The sequence below is a fragment of the Oncorhynchus tshawytscha genome, unplaced genomic scaffold, assembly GCF_018296145.1.
Source record: "Oncorhynchus tshawytscha isolate Ot180627B unplaced genomic scaffold, Otsh_v2.0 Un_contig_1139_pilon_pilon, whole genome shotgun sequence".
Classification (NCBI taxonomy): Eukaryota; Metazoa; Chordata; class Actinopteri; order Salmoniformes; family Salmonidae; genus Oncorhynchus; species Oncorhynchus tshawytscha.
Genome location: NW_024609270.1, coordinates 73,970 through 92,500, shown reverse-complemented (window position 1 = coordinate 92,500; position 18,531 = coordinate 73,970). Strand labels below are relative to the sequence as shown.

Below are 18,531 nucleotides of genomic sequence, written 5' to 3'. Positions count from 1 at the left end.
AGTTTGTAGACGACACTATAGTGGTAGGTCTGATGACCAACAACGACGAGACGGCCTACGGGGAGGAGGTGAGGGTCCTCGGAGTGTAGTGTCAGGAAAACATCTCTTACTCAAAGTCAACAAAACAAAGGAGATGATCGTGGACTTCAGGAAACAGCAGAGGGAGCACGCCCATATCCACATCGATGGGACGGCAGAGGAGAAGGTGGAAAGTTTTAAGTTCCTCGGTGTACAAATCACGGACAAACTGAAATGGTCCACCCACACAGACAGCGTGGTGAAGAAGGCGCAACCTCAGGAGGTTGAAGAAATTTGGCTTGTCAACGAAAACACTCAAACTTTTACAGATGCACAATCGAGAGCATCCTGTCGGGCTGTATCACCGCCTGGTACGGGAACTGCTCCGCCCACAACCGTAAGGCACTCCTGGGGGTAGTGAGGTCTGCTCCGCCCACAACCGTAAGACTCTCCAGAGGGTAGTGAGGTCTGCTCCGCCCACAACCGTAAGACTCTCCAGAGGGTAGTGAGGTCTGCTCCGCCCACAACCGTAAGACTCTCCAGAGGGTAGTGAGGTCTGCTCCGCCCACAACCGTAAGACTCTCCAGAGGGTAGTGAGGTCTGCTCCGCCCACAACCGTAAGACTCTCCAGAGGGTAGTGAGGTCTGCTCCGCCCACAACCGTAAGACTCTCCAGAGGGTAGTGAGGTCTGCTCCGCCCACAACCATAAGGCTCTCCAGAGGGTAGTGAGGTCTGCTCCGCCCACAACCGTAAGGCTCTCAGAGGGTAGTGAGGTCTGCTCCGCCCACAACCGTAAGGCTCTCCAGAGGGTAATGAGGTCTGCTCCGCCCACAACCGTAAGGCTCTCCAGAGGGTAATGAGGTCTGCTCCGCCCACAACCGTAAGGCTCTCCAGAGGGTAGTGAGGTCTGCTCCGCCCACAACCGTAAGGCTCTCCAGAGGGTAGTCAGGTCTGCTCCGCCCACAACCGTAAGGCTCTCCAGAGGGTAGTGAGGTCTGCTCCGCCCACAACCATAAGGCTCTCAGAGGGTAGTGAGGTCTGCTCCGCCCACAACCGTAAGGCTCTCCAGAGGGTAGTGAGGTCTGCTCCGCCCACAACCATAAGGCTCTCCAGAGGGTAGTGAGGTCTGCTCCGCCCACAACCATAAGGCTCTCCAGAGGGTAGTGAGGTCTGCTCCGCCCACAACCGTAAGGCTCTCCAGAGGGTAGTCAGGTCTGCTCCGCCCACAACCGTAAGGCTCTCCAGAGGGTAGTGAGGTCTGCTCCACCCACAACCGTAAGGCTCTCCAGAGGGTGGTGAGGTCTGCACAACGCAGTAGTGAGATCTGCACAAAGCATCACCGGAGGCAAACTACCTGGCCTCCAGGACACCTACACCACCCGATGTTACAGGAAGGACAAAAAGATCATCAAGGACGACAACCACCGAGCCACTGCCTGTTCTCCCCGCTATCGTCCAGAAGGCGAGGTCAGTACAGGTGCATCAAAGCTGGGACCGAGAGACTGAAAAACAGCTTCTATCTCAAGGCCATCAGACTGTTAAACAGCCACCACTAACATTGAGTGGCTGCTGCCAACATACTGACTCAAATCTCTAGCCACTTCAATAGTTAAAAATTGGATGTAATAAATGTTTCACTAGCCACTTTATATAATGTTTCCATACCCTACATTACTCATCTCATATGTATATACTGTACTCTATACCATCTACTGTATCTTGCCTATGCCGTTCGGACATCACTCATTCATATATTTGTATGTACATATTCTTATTCATTCATTTACACTTGTGTGTATAAGGTAGTTGTTGTGGAATTGTTAGGTTAGATTGCTTGGTAGATATTACTGCACGGTCGGAACTAGAAGCACAAGCATTTCGCTACACTCGCATTAACATCTGCTAACCATGTGTATGTGACCAATGACATCTGCTAACCATGCGTATGTGACCAATGACATCTGCTAACCATGTGACCAATAACATCTGCTAACCATGCGTATGTGACCAATAACATCTGCTAACCATGCGTATGTGACCAATGACATCTGCTAACCATGTGACCAATAACATCTGCTAACCATGTGTATGTGACCAATAACATCTGCTAACCATGTGTATGTGACCAATGACATCTGCTAACCATGTGACCAATAACATCTGCTAACCATGTGTATGTGACCAATGACATCTGCTAACCATGTGACCAATAACATCTGCTAACCATGTGTATGTGACCAATGACATCTGCTAACCATGTGACCAATAACATCTGCTAACCATGTGTATGTGACCAATGACATCTGCTAACCATGTGACCAATAACATCTGCTAACCATGTGTATGTGACCAATGACATCTGCTAACCATGTGACCAATAACATCTGCTAACCATGTGTATGTGACCAATAACATCTGCTAACCATGTGTATGTGACCAATAACATCTGCTAACCATGTGACCAATAACATCTGCTAACCATGTGACCAATAACATCTGCTAACCATGCGTATGTGACCAATAACATCTGCTAACCATGTGACCAATAACATCTGCTAACCATGTGACCAATAACATCTGCTAACCATGTGTATGTGACCAATAACATCTGCTAACCATGTGTATGTGACCAATAACATCTGCTAACCATGTGACCAATAACATCTGCTAACCATGTGACCAATAACATCTGCTAACCATGCGTATGTGACCAATAACATCTGCTAACCATGTGACCAATAACATCTGCTAACCATGTGACCAATGACATCTGCTAACCATGCGTATGTGACCAATAACATCTGCTAACCATGTGACCAATAACATCTGCTAACCATGTGACCAATAACATCTGCTAACCATGTGACCAATAACATCTGCTAACCATGCGTATGTGACCAATAACATCTGCTAACCATGTGACCAATAACATCTGCTAACCATGTGACCAATAACATCTGCTAACCATGTGTATGTGACCAATAACATTGGATTTGACGTATTTATGAAGCCCTTTCTCCATTCTACAGAAGCCTAAAACCCCAAACAACAAGCAATGCAGTTGTAGAAGCAGGGATCCGAGCAAGTGAGAGAACAACCTCTCACAAACAAACACCTTTCACACCTTTAAAAGGGACCATCTGTAGTTGCTACATCCTTCAGAGGACTCATATGATTGATACAAACCCGTTGAATCTTGAAGAATATAACTTCCACATGCTCGCTCTGATATTCTGAGTTATTTGTCTTTATGGATGGTTGATCCTTGCATCCACAGCTCTGTCTATGAATCTGAGAGGTTACATTCCTCCAGCTCCGTCCCTCAGCCTCGTCCCTCAGCCTCGTCCCTCAGCCTCGTCCCTCAGCCTCGTCCCTCAGCCTCGTCCCTCAGCCTCGTCCCTCAGCCTCCAGAGGTTACATTCCTCCAGCTCCGTCCCTCAGCCTCGTCCCTCAGCCTCGTCCCTCAGCCTCGTCCCTCAGCCTCGTCCCTCAGCCTCGTCCCTCAGCCTCGTCCCTCAGCCTCCAACTTAAACAGTGGCGGGGTAACCACTTTGCTGTCGTTTCATCTGCTGCTGGTCCTTTAACTTTACACACACACAATCTGTCTCCCCTACCCTCCAGGAGGCTGGTGAAGTGGTGTGTGTGTGTCTCTCCTACCCTCCAGGAGGCTGGTGAAGTGGTGTGTGTGTGTCTCCCCTACCCTCCAGGAGGCTGGTGAAGTGGTGTGTGTGTCTCTCCTACCCTCCAGGAGGCTGGTGAAGTGGTGTGTGTGTCTCTCCTACCCCAGGAGGCTGGTGAAGTGGTGTGTGTGTCTCCTACCCTCCAGGAGGCTGGTGAAGTGGTGTGTGTGTCTCTCCTACCCTCCAGGAGGCTGGTGAAGTGGTGTGTGTCTCTCCTACCCTCCAGGAGGCTGGTGAAGTGGTGTGTGTGTGTCTCCTACCCTCCAGGAGGCTGGTGAAGTGGTGTGTGTGTCTCTCCTACCCTCCAGGAGGCTGGTGAAGTGGTGTGTGTGTCTCTCCTACCCTCCAGGAGGCTGGTGAAGTGGTGTGTGTGTCTCTCCTACCCTCCAGGAGGCTGGTGAAGTGGTGTGTGTGTCTCTCCTACCCTCCAGGAGGCTGATGAAGTGGTGTGTGTGTCTGCTACCCTCCAGGAGGCTGATGAAGTGGTGTGTGTGTCTCCTACCCTCCAGGAGGCTGGTGAAGTGGTGTGTGTGTCTCCTACCCTCCAGGAGGCTGATGAAGTGGTGTGTGTGTCTCCTACCCTCCAGGAGGCTGGTGAAGTGGTGTGTGTGTCTCTTACCCTCTGAATGATGTCCAGGAGGCTGGTGAAGTGGTGTGTACTACAGCTCTCAGCCAGGTCCACCAGTAGCTGGGTAGCCTGTCTCCTCACAGCCAGGTCTCGGTCCTCTGCTATCCCACTGAGCTGAGGAACCACCACCACCTCAATCAGCTCCTCCTGGGAAGGAGGAGACAGAATGAACACGCAGGGAGAGATGGAGAGAACGGGAGAGGGAGTGAAGGAGAATAGTTTGATGGTGAGTGAGTGGGTGAGTACCTCGTAGAGCTGGCGGTTGGTGCTGAGGACAAAGGAGAGGATGTGAAGCACTTTGATCCTGATCACACCTCGACTCTCATTCCTAGGGGGGAAAGAAAGAGAGAGAGAGAGAGCGAGAGAGAAAAAAAGAGAAAGAGAGAGAGAAGAGAGAGAGACAGAGAGAGAGAGAGAAAGAGAGAGAGAGAGAGAGAGAAAAGAGAGAGAGAGAGAAAAAGAGAAAGAGAAAGAGAGAGAAAAAAAGAGAAAGAGAGAAAGAGAGAGAGAGACCCAGAGAGACCCAGAGAAGCAGTTTAACACACTTTCTTTCCCTAAATAATGTTCAACATAAGACGGGAATGACAATCACTCAACGGGCACCTGTAACAACTTTTAGTTTGTTTTTTGTTTCCATGGCGACTGCCTGTTTTGGTATCCGTGGCGACCACACAGCACTATACAGTTACCTGAAGAACTTCTCCATAAGGCGGTGTAGGTTTTGGATCCACCCGTCTTTAGCTGGCTGGATGGACTGGGCCCGGTACGATATCAGAGTCAGCACCGACGCATCCTGATGACATCACAACAACAACTCCTTACAAGAACAATGGAAGACAAAGTGAAGGCAAATAACAGACATCACACAGACTGTCAGACACAGGGAATAAAGAGAAAGAGAGAAGGGCTGATGAGAGGAGGAAAGGAGAAGAGGAGGAAGAGGAGGGCCGATGAGAGGAGGAAAGGAGAAGAGGAGGAAAGGAGAAGAGGAGGAAAGGAGAAGGAGGAATTGGAGGGCTGATGAGAGGAGGAAAGGAGAAGAGGAGGAAAGGAGAAGAGGAGGAAAGGAGAAGAGGGGGAAAGGAGAAGAGGAGGAAAGGAGAAGAGGAGGAAAGGAGAAGAGGAGGAAAGGAGAAGAGGAGGAAAGGAGAAGAGGAGGAATTGGAGGGCTGATGAGAGGAGGAAAGGAGAAGAGGAGGAAAGGAGAAGAGGAGGAAAGGAGAAGAGGAGGAAAGGAGAAGAGGAGGAATTGGAGGGCTGATGAGAGGAGGAAAGGAGAAGAGGAGGAAAGGAGAAGAGGAGGGCCGAAGGAGAGGAGGAAAGGAGAAGAGGAGGAAAGGAGAAGAGGGGGAAAGGAGAAAGAGGAGGGCCGATGAGAGGAGGAAAGGAGAAGAGGAGGAAAGGAGAAGAGGAGGAAAGGAGAAGAGGGGGAAAGGAGAAGAGGAGGAATTGGAGGGCTGATGAGAGGAGGAAAGGAGAAGAGGAGGAAAGGAGAAGAGGAGGAAAGGAGAAGAGGAGGAAAGGAGAAGAGGAGGGCCGATGAGAGGAGGAAAGGAGAAGAGGAGGAAAGGAGAAGAGGAGGGCTGATGAGAGGAGGAAAGGAAAAGAGGAGGAATTGGAGGGCTGATGAGAGGGGAAGAGGAGAAGAGGGGGAAGAGGAGGGCCTATGTGAGGAGGAAAGGAGAAGAGGGGGAGAGGAGAAGAGGGGGAAGAGGAGGGCCTATGTGAGGAGGAAAGGAGAAGAGGGGGAAGAAGAGGAGAGACAGGGAAGAGGAGGAAGAGGAGGGCCGATGAGAGGAGGAAAGGAGAAGAGGGGGAAAGGAGAAGAGGGGGAAAGGAGAAGAGGAGGGCCGATGAGAGAGGAGGAAAGGAGAAGAGGAGGAAAGGAGAAGAGGAGGAAAGGAGAAGAGGGGGAAAGGAGAAGAGGAGGAATTGGAGGGCTGATGAGAGGAGGAAAGGAGAAGAGGAGGAAAGGAGAAGAGGAGGAAAGGAGAAGAGGAGGAAAGGAGAAGAGGAGGGCCGATGAGAGGAGGAAAGGAGAAGAGGAGGAAAGGAGAAGAGGAGGGCTGATGAGAGGAGGAAAGGAAAAGAAGAGGAATTGGAGGGCTGATGAGAGGGGGAGAGGAGAAGAGGGGAAGAGGAGGGCCTATGTGAGGAGGAAAGGAGAAGAGGGGGAGAGGAGAAGAGGGGGAAGAGGAGGGCCTATGAGGGGAGGAAAGGAGAAGAGGGGGAAGAAGAGGAGAAGACAGGGAAGAGGAGGAAGAGGAGGGCCGATGAGAGGAGGAAAGGAGAAGAGGGGAAGTGGAGGAAGAGGAGGAGTGACTTACAGGTCTTTTGTCAGCACACTTCTCCACCAGACTGAAGAACTTGTCAGATGATCCATGGAAGCCGTTCTGCTCATAGAGCTCCTCCACTGTAGTCAGCAACTCAAACACTATGGACTTCAGCTCTGCACTGCCTATCGACTGGAGAGACAACTCAAACACTATGGACTTCAGCTCTGCCTATCTGGAGAGACAACTCAAACGACTGGACTTCAGACTCTGCACTGCCTAACTCAAACACTATGGACTTCAGCTCTGCACTGCCTATCGACTGGAGAGACAACTCAAACACTATGGACTTCAGCTCTGCACTGCCTATCGACTGGAGAGACAACTCAAACACTATGGACTTCAGCTCTGCTCTGCCTATCGACTGGAGAGACAACTCAAACACTATGGACTTCAGCTCTGCTCTGCCTATCGACTGTCTCTGTCAAACACTATGGACTTCAGCTCTGCTCTGCCTATCGACTGGAGTCTCTGTGTGTGTGTGTGTCGTGTGTGTCTGTCATTCATGTTCTGTGTGTCTGTGTGTCTGTCTGTGTGTGTGTGTGTGTGTGTGTGATCTCTGTGTGTGTCTGTGTGTGTGTGTGTGTGTCTGTCTCTGTCTGTCTGTGTGTGTGTGTGAGTGTGTCTCTGTCTGTCTGTCTGTCTGTCTGTGTCTGTGTGTGTGTGTGTCTCTGTGTGAAGTGTGTGTGTGTGTGTGTGTCTCTGTCTGTGTGTGTCTGTGTGTGTACCTGAATCTGCTGTAGTAACCTCTCTATGATCCCCAGCAGTATGTCCCATGTGACCACCTGGAGTTCCTTGCCATACTTCTTTATCAGTCTGGTGATGGACAGAACGATCTCATACGACACCATCTCGTTGGCACACCACATCGCCTGGGGGTTAAAGGTCAGGGGTTGGTCAGAGGTCAAAGTAAAAACTGCTCTAATGCACCTTTAAAATGCTGAATCTTTCCTCCATCTCTCCCCCCTCCCTCTCTACCCCCTCCCTCTCTGGATCCTACCTTATAGAATGATGGGAGGACCAGGGTAGGGGTGTTCTTTAAGGCTGGGAGACGGTGCGCCCCCCATAGAGCCATCCCTACAAAGAACACTGCTCCTCTCAGCAATGGAGAATCCTCCATATACGCCCTGACAGAGAGAGAGAGGACAGGTTAGACACACACAGAGAGAGGACAGGTTAGACACACACAGAGAGGACAGGTTAGACACACACAGAGAGAGGACAGGTTAGACACACACAGAGAGAGGACAGGTTAGACACACACAGAGAGAGGACTGGTTAGACACACACACAGAGAGGACAGGTCAGACACACACAGAGAGGACAGGTTAGACACACACACAGAGAGGACAGGTTAGACACACACAGAGAGAGGACAGGTTGAACAGACAGACACACACAGAGAGAGGACAGGTTAGACACACACAGAGAGAGGACAGGTTAGACACACACAGAGAGAGGACAGGTTAGACCCACAGAGAGAGGACAGGTTAGACACACACAGAGAGAGGACTGGTTAGACACACACAGAGAGGACAGGTTAGACACACACAGAGAGAGGACAGGTTAGACACACACAGAGAGAGGACAGGTTAGACACACAGAGAGAGGACTGGTTAGACACACACACAGAGAGGACAGGTTAGACACACACAGAGAGAGGACTGGTTAGACACACACAGAGAGGACAGGTTAGACACACACAGAGAGAGGACAGGTTAGACACACACAGAGAGACACAGGTTAGACACACACAGAGAGGACAGGTTAGACACACACAGAGAGAGGACTGGTTAGACACACACAGAGAGAGGACAGGTTAGACACACACAGAGAGGGACAGGTTAGACACACACACAGAGAGGACAGGTTAGACACCACACAGAGAGAGGACAGGTTAGACACACACAGAGAGGACTGGTTAGACACACACAGAGGACAGGTTAAACACACAGAGAGAGGACAGGTTAGACACACAGAGAGGACAGGTTAGACACACAGAGAGGGTTAGACACACACACACAGGTTAGACACACACACAGAGAGGACAGGTTAGACACACAGAGAGGACAGGTTAGACACACAGAGAGGACAGGTTAGACACACAGAGAGGACAGGTTAGACACACAGAGAGGACAGGTTAGACACACAGAGAGGACAGGTTAGACACACAGAGAGGACAGGTTAGACACACAGAGAGGACAGGTTAGACACAGAGAGGACAGGTTAGACACACAGAGAGGACAGGTTAGACACACAGAGAGGACAGGTTAGACACACAGAGAGGACAGGTTAGACACACACACACACACACACACAGAGAGGACAGGTTAAACACACAGAGGACAGGTCAGACACACCGAGAGGACAGGTTAGACACACACACACACAGAGAGGACAGGTTAAACACACAGAGAGGACAGGTCAGACACACAGAGGACAGGTTAGACACACACACACACAGAGAGGACAGGTTAAACACACAGAGAGGACAGGTCAGACACACAGAGGGACAGGTTAGACACAGAGAGAGGACAGGTTAAACACACAGAGAGGACAGGTCAGACACACCGAGAGGACAGGTTAGACACACACACACAGAGAGGACAGGTTAAACACACAGAGAGGACAGGTTAGACACACAGAGAGGACAGGTTAGACACACACACAGAGGGAGGGACAGGTTAAACACACAGAGAGGACAGGTTAGACACACAAGGAGGGACACAGGTTGTTACCTCTCCTCCATGATACGGCACATGGTGTATATGGCACTATGGCCCAGATGAGTCCCAACACCTTCCTCATCAACTGGAGAGATGGAGGAGAGGGGAGGGAGGAGAGGAGAGGAGGAGAGTAGGAGGGGAGAGAGAGGAGAGGGGAGAGGAGAGAGTAGGAGGGGAGAGGAGGAGAGGGGAGAAGGAGAGGGGAGAGAGGAGGAGAGGGGGAGAGGAGGAGAGGGGGAGATGGAGGGGAGAGAGGAGGGGAGAGGAGAGGAGAGAGGGAGGGAGAGAGAGGAGAGGGGAGAAGGAGAGGAGAGAGTAGGAGGGGAGAGGAGAGAGAGGGGGAGATGAGGAGGGAGAGGAGGAGAGGGGGGGAGAAGGAGAGGAGAGAGTAGGAGGGGAGATGAGAGAGAGAGGGCAGATGAGAGATGAGAGGAGAGATGAGAGAGAGGAGGAGAGGGGAGATGAGAGAGAGAGGAGAGGGAGATGAGAGAGAGGAGGGGGAGATGAGAGAGAGAGGGAGGAGATGAGAGAGAGGAGAGGAGAGATGAGAGAGAGAGAGGAGAGATGAGAGAGAGGAGAGGAGAGATGAGAGAGAGGAGAGGAGAGATGAGAGAGAGGAGAGGAGAGATGAGAGGAGAGATGAGAGGAGAGAGATGAGAGGAGAGATGAGAGAGAGGAGAGGAGAGATGAGGAGAGAGATGAGAGGAGAGATGAGAGAGAGAGAGGAGAGGAGAGATGAGAGAGAGAGAGAGAGGGAGAGAGGAGAGATGAGAGAGAGAGGAGGAGATGAGGGAGGAGAGGAGAGATGAGGAGAGGAGAGGAGAGATGAGAGAGAGAGGGAGAGGAGAGATGAGAGGAGAGATGAGAGAGATGAGAGGAGAGATGAGAGAGAGGAGATGAGATGAGAGGAGAGATGAGAGAGAGGAGAGAGAGGAGGAGAGAGGGAGAGATGAGGAGAGAGGGAGATGAGAGAGAGGAGGAGGAGAGGGGAGAGATGAGAGAGGGAGATGAGAGAGAGGAGAGATGAGAGAGAGGAGAGGAGAGATGAGAGAGAGAGGGGAGAGATGAGAGGAGAGATGAGAGAGAGGATAGGAGAGATGAGAGAGAGGAGAGATGAGAGAGGAGAGGAGAGATGAGAGAGAGGAGGAGAGAGAGAGGGAGAGAGAGAGGAGAGAGGAGAGAGGAGAAGGAGAGAGAGGAGAGATGAGAGAGAGGAGGAGAGTGAGGAGATGAGAGATGAGGAGAGGGAGAGATGAGAGAGAGGAGAGGAGAGATGAGAGAGGAGAGAGAGGAGAGATGAGAGAGAGGAGAGAGGAGAGAGGAGAGATGAGAGAGAGGGAGAGATGAGAGAGAGGAGGAGATGAGGAGAGGGGAGATTGAGAGAGAGGAGGAGGGAGAGATGAGGAGAGGAGAGATGAGAGAGAGGAGAGGAGAGATGAGAGAGAGGAGAGGAGAGATGAGAGAGAGGAGAGGAGAGATGAGAGAGAGAGAGAGAGAGGAGAGATGAGAGAGAGGAGAGGAGAGAGGAGAGATGAGAGAGAGGGAGGATGAGATGAGAGAGAGGAGAGGAGATGAGAGAGAGGAGGAGGAGATGAGAGAGAGGAGGGAGAGATGAGAGAGAGGAGAGGAGAGATGAGAGAGAGAGAGGGGAGATGAGAGAGAGAGGAGGAGAGGAGAGAGAGAGAGAGGAGAGAGAGAGAGAGAGAGAGATGAGAGGAGAGATGAGAGAGATGATGAGAGAGGAGAGGAGAGATGAGAGAGAGAGGGGGAGATGAGAGAGAGAGAGGAGAGATGAGAGAGAGGAGAGGAGAGGGAGAGAGAGGAGGAGAGAGAGGGAGATGAGAGAGAGATGAGAGAGGAAGAGAGGTGAGATGAGAGAGGAGGAGGGGAGATGAGAGAGTAGGAGGGAGGAGGAGGGGGAGATGAGAGGAGGAGAGGGGAGATGAGAGGGGAGATTAGAGAGAGAGGGGAGATGAGAGAGAGGGAGATGGGAGAGAGAGGGGGAGGTGAGAGAGAGAGGGAGAGGAGATGAGAGAGGGGAGATGAGAGAGAGGAGAGAGGGAGGAGGAGAGATGAGAGAGGGAGGAGAGAGGAGATGAGGAGAGGAGAGATGAGGAGAGAGAGAGGAGAGAGATATGAGAGAGAGGAGAGGAGAGATGAGAGAGAGGAGGAGAGGGGAGATGAGAGGAGAGGAGAGGAGAGATGAGAGATGAGAGAGAGGGAGAGGAGAGATGAGAGAGAGGAGAGGAGAGAGAGAGAGAGGAGAGGAGAGGGAGATGAGAGAGAGAGAGGAGAGATGAGAGAGGAAGAGAGGGAGATGAGAGAGTAGGAGGGGAGATGAGAGAGTAGGAGGGAGGAGGAGAGGGGAGATGAGAGGAGGAGAGGGAGAGAGAGGGGGAGATGAGAGAGAGAGAGGGGAGATGAGAGAGAGGGGGGAGATGAGAGAGAGAGGGGAGGTGAGAGAGGAGGAGAGATGAGCGAGGAGGAGAGGGGAGGAGGAGAGGTGAGATGAGAGAGGAGGAGAGAGGTGAGATGAGAGAGAGGAGAGGTGAGATGAGAGAGTAGGAGAGGTGAGATGAGAGAGTAGGAGAGGTGAGATGAGAGAGTAGGAGAGGGGAGATGAGAGAGTAGGAGAGGTGAGATGAGAGAGTAGGAGAGGTGAGATGAGAGAGGAGAGAGGGGAGGAGGAGAGAGAGGTGAGATGAGAGAGGAGGAGAGGTGAGATGAGAGAGGAGGAGAGGTGAGATGAGAGAGTAGGAGAGGTGAGATGAGAGAGTAGGAGAGGTGAGATGAGAGAGGAGGAGAGGAGAGATGAGAGAGTAGGAGAGGAGATGAGGGAGGAGGAGAGGAGATGAGGGAGGAGGAGAGAGGAGGAGAGAGGAGGAGAGGGGAGATGAGAGAGGAGGAGAGGGGAGATGAGAAAGGAGGAGAGGGAGATGATAGAGGAGGAGAGGGGAGATGATAGAGGAGGAGAGGGGAGATGATAGAGGAGGAGAGGGGAGGGAGATGAGAGAGAGGGGAGATGAGAGAGAGGGGAGATGAGAGAGGAGGAGAGGGGAGATGAGAGAGAGGGGGAGATGAGAGAGGAGGAGAGGGGAGATGAGAGAGGAGGAGAGGGAGATGAGAGAGGAGGAGAGGGGAGATGAGAGAGGAGGAGAGGGGAGATGAGAGAGGAGGAGAGGGAGATGAGAGAGGAGGAGAGGGGAGATGAGAGGAGATGATAGAGGAGGAGAGGGGAGATGATAGAGGAGATGATAGAGGAGGAGAGGGCAGATGAGAGAGGAGGAGAGGGGAGATGAGAGAGAAGGAGCAGTATTATCATCTGCCAGATTGTGTATAATCTGTTGATCATTTCTAACAGTTAGATGTTAGAATATTAAATCAATACTATTATTATTATTGTTTAGTCAGATTAATTAACATGACAAGTAGATCATCAGACACACACTCTACAACACTCCCTCACACACTCAACAACACTCCCTCACACACACTCCCTCACACACACTCCCTCACCTTCCAGCAGGACTCACAGAACTCCTTGACGTTGACGGTGCGACAGAGAGTGATGATGAAGACGGTGAGGGAGTCAGAGGGGAGGCAGTTATAACACACCACCGCATCCAGCACCTGTAGAGCCATCTGGACACACACACACACACACCACACACACACACACACACACCGAGACGACACACACACACACACACACACACACACGAGACACACACACACACACATACCGAGACGACACACACACACACACACCACCGAGACGACACACACACACACACACACACGAGACGACACACACACCGAGACGACACACACACACACACGAGACGACACACACACACGAGACGACACACACACACACACACATACCGAGACGACACACACACACACACACACATACCGAGACGACACACACACACACATACCGAGACGACACACACACACACACCCGACGACACACACACACACACATACCGAGACACACACACACACACATACCGAGACGACACACACACACACACACACATACCGAGACGACAGACACACACACACACACACACGAGACGACACACACACACACACACCGAGACGACACACACACACACACCGAGACGACACACACACACACCGAGACGACACACACACACCGAGACGACACACACACACACACCGAGACGACACACACACACACCGAGACGACACACAAACACCGAGACGACACACACAACACCGAGACGACACACACACACACAGACACACACACACACACCGAGACGACACACACACACACAGAGACGACACACACACACACACACCGAGACGACACACACACACACCACACACACACACACACACACACACACACACACACCGAGATGACACACACACACACACCGAGACGACACACACACACACACACACACACACCGAGACGACACACACACACACACCGAGACGACACACACACACACACACGAGACGAGACGCACACACACACACACAGAGACGACACACACACACACCGAGACGACACACACACACACACACCGACACACACACCACAGAGGACGACACACACACACACACACACCGAGACACACACACAGACGACACACACACACACATACCGAGACGACACACACACACACACACATACCGAGACGACACACACACACACACAGACCGAGACACACACACACACACACACATACCGAGACGACACACACACACACACCGAGACGACACACACACACACCGACACACACACACACACACACCGAGACGACACACACACACACATACCGAGACGACACACACACCGAGACGACACACACACATACCGAGACGACACACACACACACACACACACACACACACATACCGAGACGACACACACACACACATACCGAGACGACACACACACACACACACCGAGACGACACACACACACACACCCGAGACGACACACACACACACACCGAGACGACACACACACACACATACCGAGACGACACACACACACACACCGAGACGACACACACACACACACATACCGAGACGACACACACACACACATACCGAGACGACACACACACATACCGAGACGACACACACACACACACATACCGAGACGACACACACACACACACACATACCGAGACGACACACACACACACACACCGAGACGACACACACACACACACACACCGAGACGACACACACACACACCGAGACGACACACACACACCGAGACGACACACACACACACACACACACACACACACGAGACGACACACACACACACACCGAGACGACACACACACACCGAGACGACACACACACACACGAGACGACACACACACACACCGAGACGACACACACACACCGGACGACACACACACACACACACCGAGACGACACACACACACACACCGAGACGACACACACACACACACGAGACGACACACACACACACACACACCGAGACGACACACACACACACACAGACACACACACACACACCGAGACGACACACACACACACACACCGAGACACACACACACACCGAGACGACACACACACACACACACACACACACACCGAGACGACACACACACACACACACACACCGAGACGACACACACACACACACACACACACACACGAGAGACGACACACACACACACCGACACACACACACACACACACAGAGGACACACACACACACACAGACGACACACACACACACACAGACGACACACACACAGAGACACGTAAGGGTTAATGACCTCATGAATAAAAAGTCCAGAGTTGTAAACCTCGACATCAGAGTAAATTAAATATTACCTCAATGTCTGCAGAGTAAATGAAATATTACCTCAATGTCTGTCTGCAGAGTAAATGAAATATTACCTCAATGTCTGCAGAGTAAATGAAATATTACCTCAATGTCTGTAGAGGCTGTAGTCCGGTTACACAGCAGACAGATCTTCCTGTTGGACAAAACCACACACACTGAGACCTAGCGCGCGTGTGTGTTTAACTAATCAGAAGACCCCACAAAAATATTATACTAACAAAAATTTGACCAACTGGGGACATTTTATTAGCCCTACAAGGTCAAATGCCATTTCTAGTGGGGTTTAGGGTAGAATTAGTGTTAGGAGTTACAGAGTTAGGTTGAGGGTTAGGAGCTAGGGTTTCGAGTTAAGGTTAGGGCACAGGTTAGGGGTTAGGGCACAGGTTAGGGCACAGGTTAGGGAAAATAGTATTTTGAATGGGACTGAATTGTGTGTCCCCACAAGGTTAGTTGTACAAGACTGTGTGTGTTCTTACTGGACCATGACGGATACGTTCTGGTCGAGGTAGCAGCTGTTGAACTTGACCAGGTTGACCAGGACGTGGAGGAAGTCAGCAGTCAGACCAATGTCCATCCACAGCAGGACAAACCCAGCTGTAGGTGATCAATAAATTAAATCAACCAGTCAGTCAAACATATCGTGACCAAATCAGTCAAAATATCGTGACCAAATCAGTCAAAATATCGTGACCAAATCAGTCAAAATATCGTGACCAAATCAGTCAAAATATCATGACCAAATCAGTCAAAATATCGTGACCAAATCAGTCAAAATATCGTGACCAAATCAGTCAAAAATATCAGTGACCAAATCAGTCAAAATATTGTGACCAATCAGTCAAAAATATTGTGACCAATCAGTCAAAAATATTGTGACCAATCAGTCAAAAATATTGTGACCAATCAGTCAAAAATATTGTGACCAAATCAGTCAAAAATATTGTGACCAAATCAGTCAAAAATATTGTGACCAATCAGTCAAAAATATTGTGACCAATCAGTCAAAAATATTGTGACCAATCAGTCAAAAATATTGTGACCAATCAGTCAAAAATATTGTGACCAATCAGTCAAAAATATACCAATCAGTCAAAAATATCGTGACCAATCAGTCAAAAATATCGTGACCAATCAGTCAATATCTTTCTCAAGGGTCCCAGTTGGGCTATTCATTGGGCCAGTGAATATCTCATGGACAGACTCGTAACATGGTAACATGGTAACATGGTAGTGTAACGTCTGTCAAAAGACTGTGGGGTGGAACCATCTACAGGTCAAAGTGTAAAAAGGGTTGATGTTGTAAGGTGTGTGTTTCACCTATGTCCTCCTCCAGGTACGTGATGTCCTTCCCGTTCTCCGTCAGGGCCTTGAACACCTCCAGCCTGTCAGACAGGTCCTCATTGGACGGCTGGTAGTCTCTGATCACCTTGAAGAAGAAGGCCCGCAGAGGACCCAGACGCTCACCCTGGTAGACACACACACAGAGAGGAGGCAACACACACAGAGAGAGAGGGAGGCAACACACACAGGGAGAGGGAGGCAACACACACAGGGAGAGGGAGGCAACACACAGGGAGAGGGAGGCAACACACACAGGGAGAGGGGAGGCAACACACACAGGGAGAGGGAGGCAACACACACAGAGAGAGGAGGCAACACACACAGGGAGAGGAGGCAACACACACAGGGAGAGAGGAGGCAACACACACAGAGAGAGGGAGGCAACACACACAGAGAGAGGGAGGCAACACACAGAGAGAGGGAGGCAACACACACAGAGAGAGGGAGGCAACACACACAGAGAGAGGAGGCAACACACACAGGGAGAGGAGGCAACACACACAGGGAGAGGGAGGCAACACACACAGGGAGAGGGAGGCAACACACAGGGAGAGGAGGCAACACACAGGGAGAGGGAGGCAACACACACAGGGAGAGGGAGGCAACACACACAGGGAGAGGGAGGCAACACACAGAGGGAGAGGGAGGCAACACACACAGGGAGAGGGAGGCAACACACACAGGGAGAGGGAGGCAACACACACAGAGGAGGGAGGCAACACACACAGGGAGAGGGAGGCAACACACAGGGAGAGGGAGGCAACACACACAGGGAGAGGGAGGCAACACACACAGGGAGAGGGAGGCAACACACACAGGGAGAGGGAGGCAACACACACAGGGAGAGGGAGGCAACACACACAGGGAGAGGGAGGCAACACACACAGGAAGTCAACATACTTTCTTGTTCTCTGTGGTGCCTCCTAGATAGTGTGTGTGTGTATGTCTGTGTGTGTGCGTGTGTGTCTGTGTGTGTGCATGTGTGTGTGTGTGTGTACCTGTCCCTGTATGACAGCTCTGAGGAGCAGCAGGACAGCATGTCTAGCTTCAGGTGGCTGTTCTGGAGTCAGCATGTCCTCCACCGCCTTCCATACGGCTTCCACTGCATGCTGTAACACACACACACACACACACACACACACACATTAATACACACACACATTAATACACACACACACACACACACACACATTAATACACACACACACACACACACACACACATTAATACACACACACACACACACAATACACACATTAATACACACACACACACACACACACACACATTAATACACACACACACACACACACACATTAATACACACACACACACACACACACACATTAATACACACACACACACATTAACACACACACACACATACACACACATTAATACACACACACACACTATTATACACACACACACACTATTATACACACACACACTATTATACACACACACATTAAATACACACACATTAAATACACACACACACACACACAGTGCTCTCTCACCTCCTCAAACTTCTTGGCCTTGGCCAGGTCGGAGACATGGTTAGCAACCCGGATTCTGTTGCTAAGGCCACAGTCAGTGCAGCTCCTGAAGAGAAAGACAGCAAGATGGTCAGAGACAGAAAAACATTGTGTGTTAAATATGTGTGTACAGTATGTGTGTGTGTACACACATTGTGTGTACACACAGTATGTGTGTGTGGTATGTGTGTGTGTGTGTATGTGGAAGGTACAAGTATGTGTGTGTACAGTATGTGTGTGTACAGTATATGTGTTAAGCGTGTGTACAGTATGTGTGGTATGTGTGTGTACAGTATGTGTGTGTGTGTGTGTACACATATGTGTGTGTGTACAGTATGTGTGTGTACACATGTGTGTGGTGTGTGTGTGTACAGTGGGGGGTGTGTGTGTGT

The 18,531-nt window shown here is 50.9% G+C and overlaps 1 protein-coding gene across 1 annotated transcript in view; it reads right to left on the bottom strand.

The window, feature by feature from the left end:
• The window catches only part of LOC121844522 (tuberin-like), a 36,448-nt gene extending 18,256 nt beyond the window's left edge, over window positions 1-18,192 (bottom strand). The window contains exons 1-13 of the mRNA XM_042314725.1: window positions 18,122-18,192; window positions 17,600-17,710; window positions 16,578-16,725; window positions 15,737-15,854; window positions 15,345-15,393; window positions 12,892-13,027; window positions 9,398-9,458; window positions 7,660-7,786; window positions 7,388-7,531; window positions 6,654-6,791; window positions 5,016-5,119; window positions 4,573-4,654; window positions 4,318-4,473 (exon numbers count right to left, since the gene is read on the bottom strand). Coding sequence (XP_042170659.1) covers window positions 4,318-4,473; window positions 4,573-4,654; window positions 5,016-5,119; window positions 6,654-6,791; window positions 7,388-7,531; window positions 7,660-7,786; window positions 9,398-9,458; window positions 12,892-13,027; window positions 15,345-15,393; window positions 15,737-15,854; window positions 16,578-16,725; window positions 17,600-17,674 — 1,338 coding nt within the window. The 5' untranslated portion in view covers window positions 17,675-17,710; window positions 18,122-18,192. The remainder of the gene's footprint in view (window positions 1-4,317; window positions 4,474-4,572; window positions 4,655-5,015; window positions 5,120-6,653; window positions 6,792-7,387; window positions 7,532-7,659; window positions 7,787-9,397; window positions 9,459-12,891; window positions 13,028-15,344; window positions 15,394-15,736; window positions 15,855-16,577; window positions 16,726-17,599; window positions 17,711-18,121) is intronic.
• Between the last annotated feature and the right edge of the window lie 339 nt (window positions 18,193-18,531).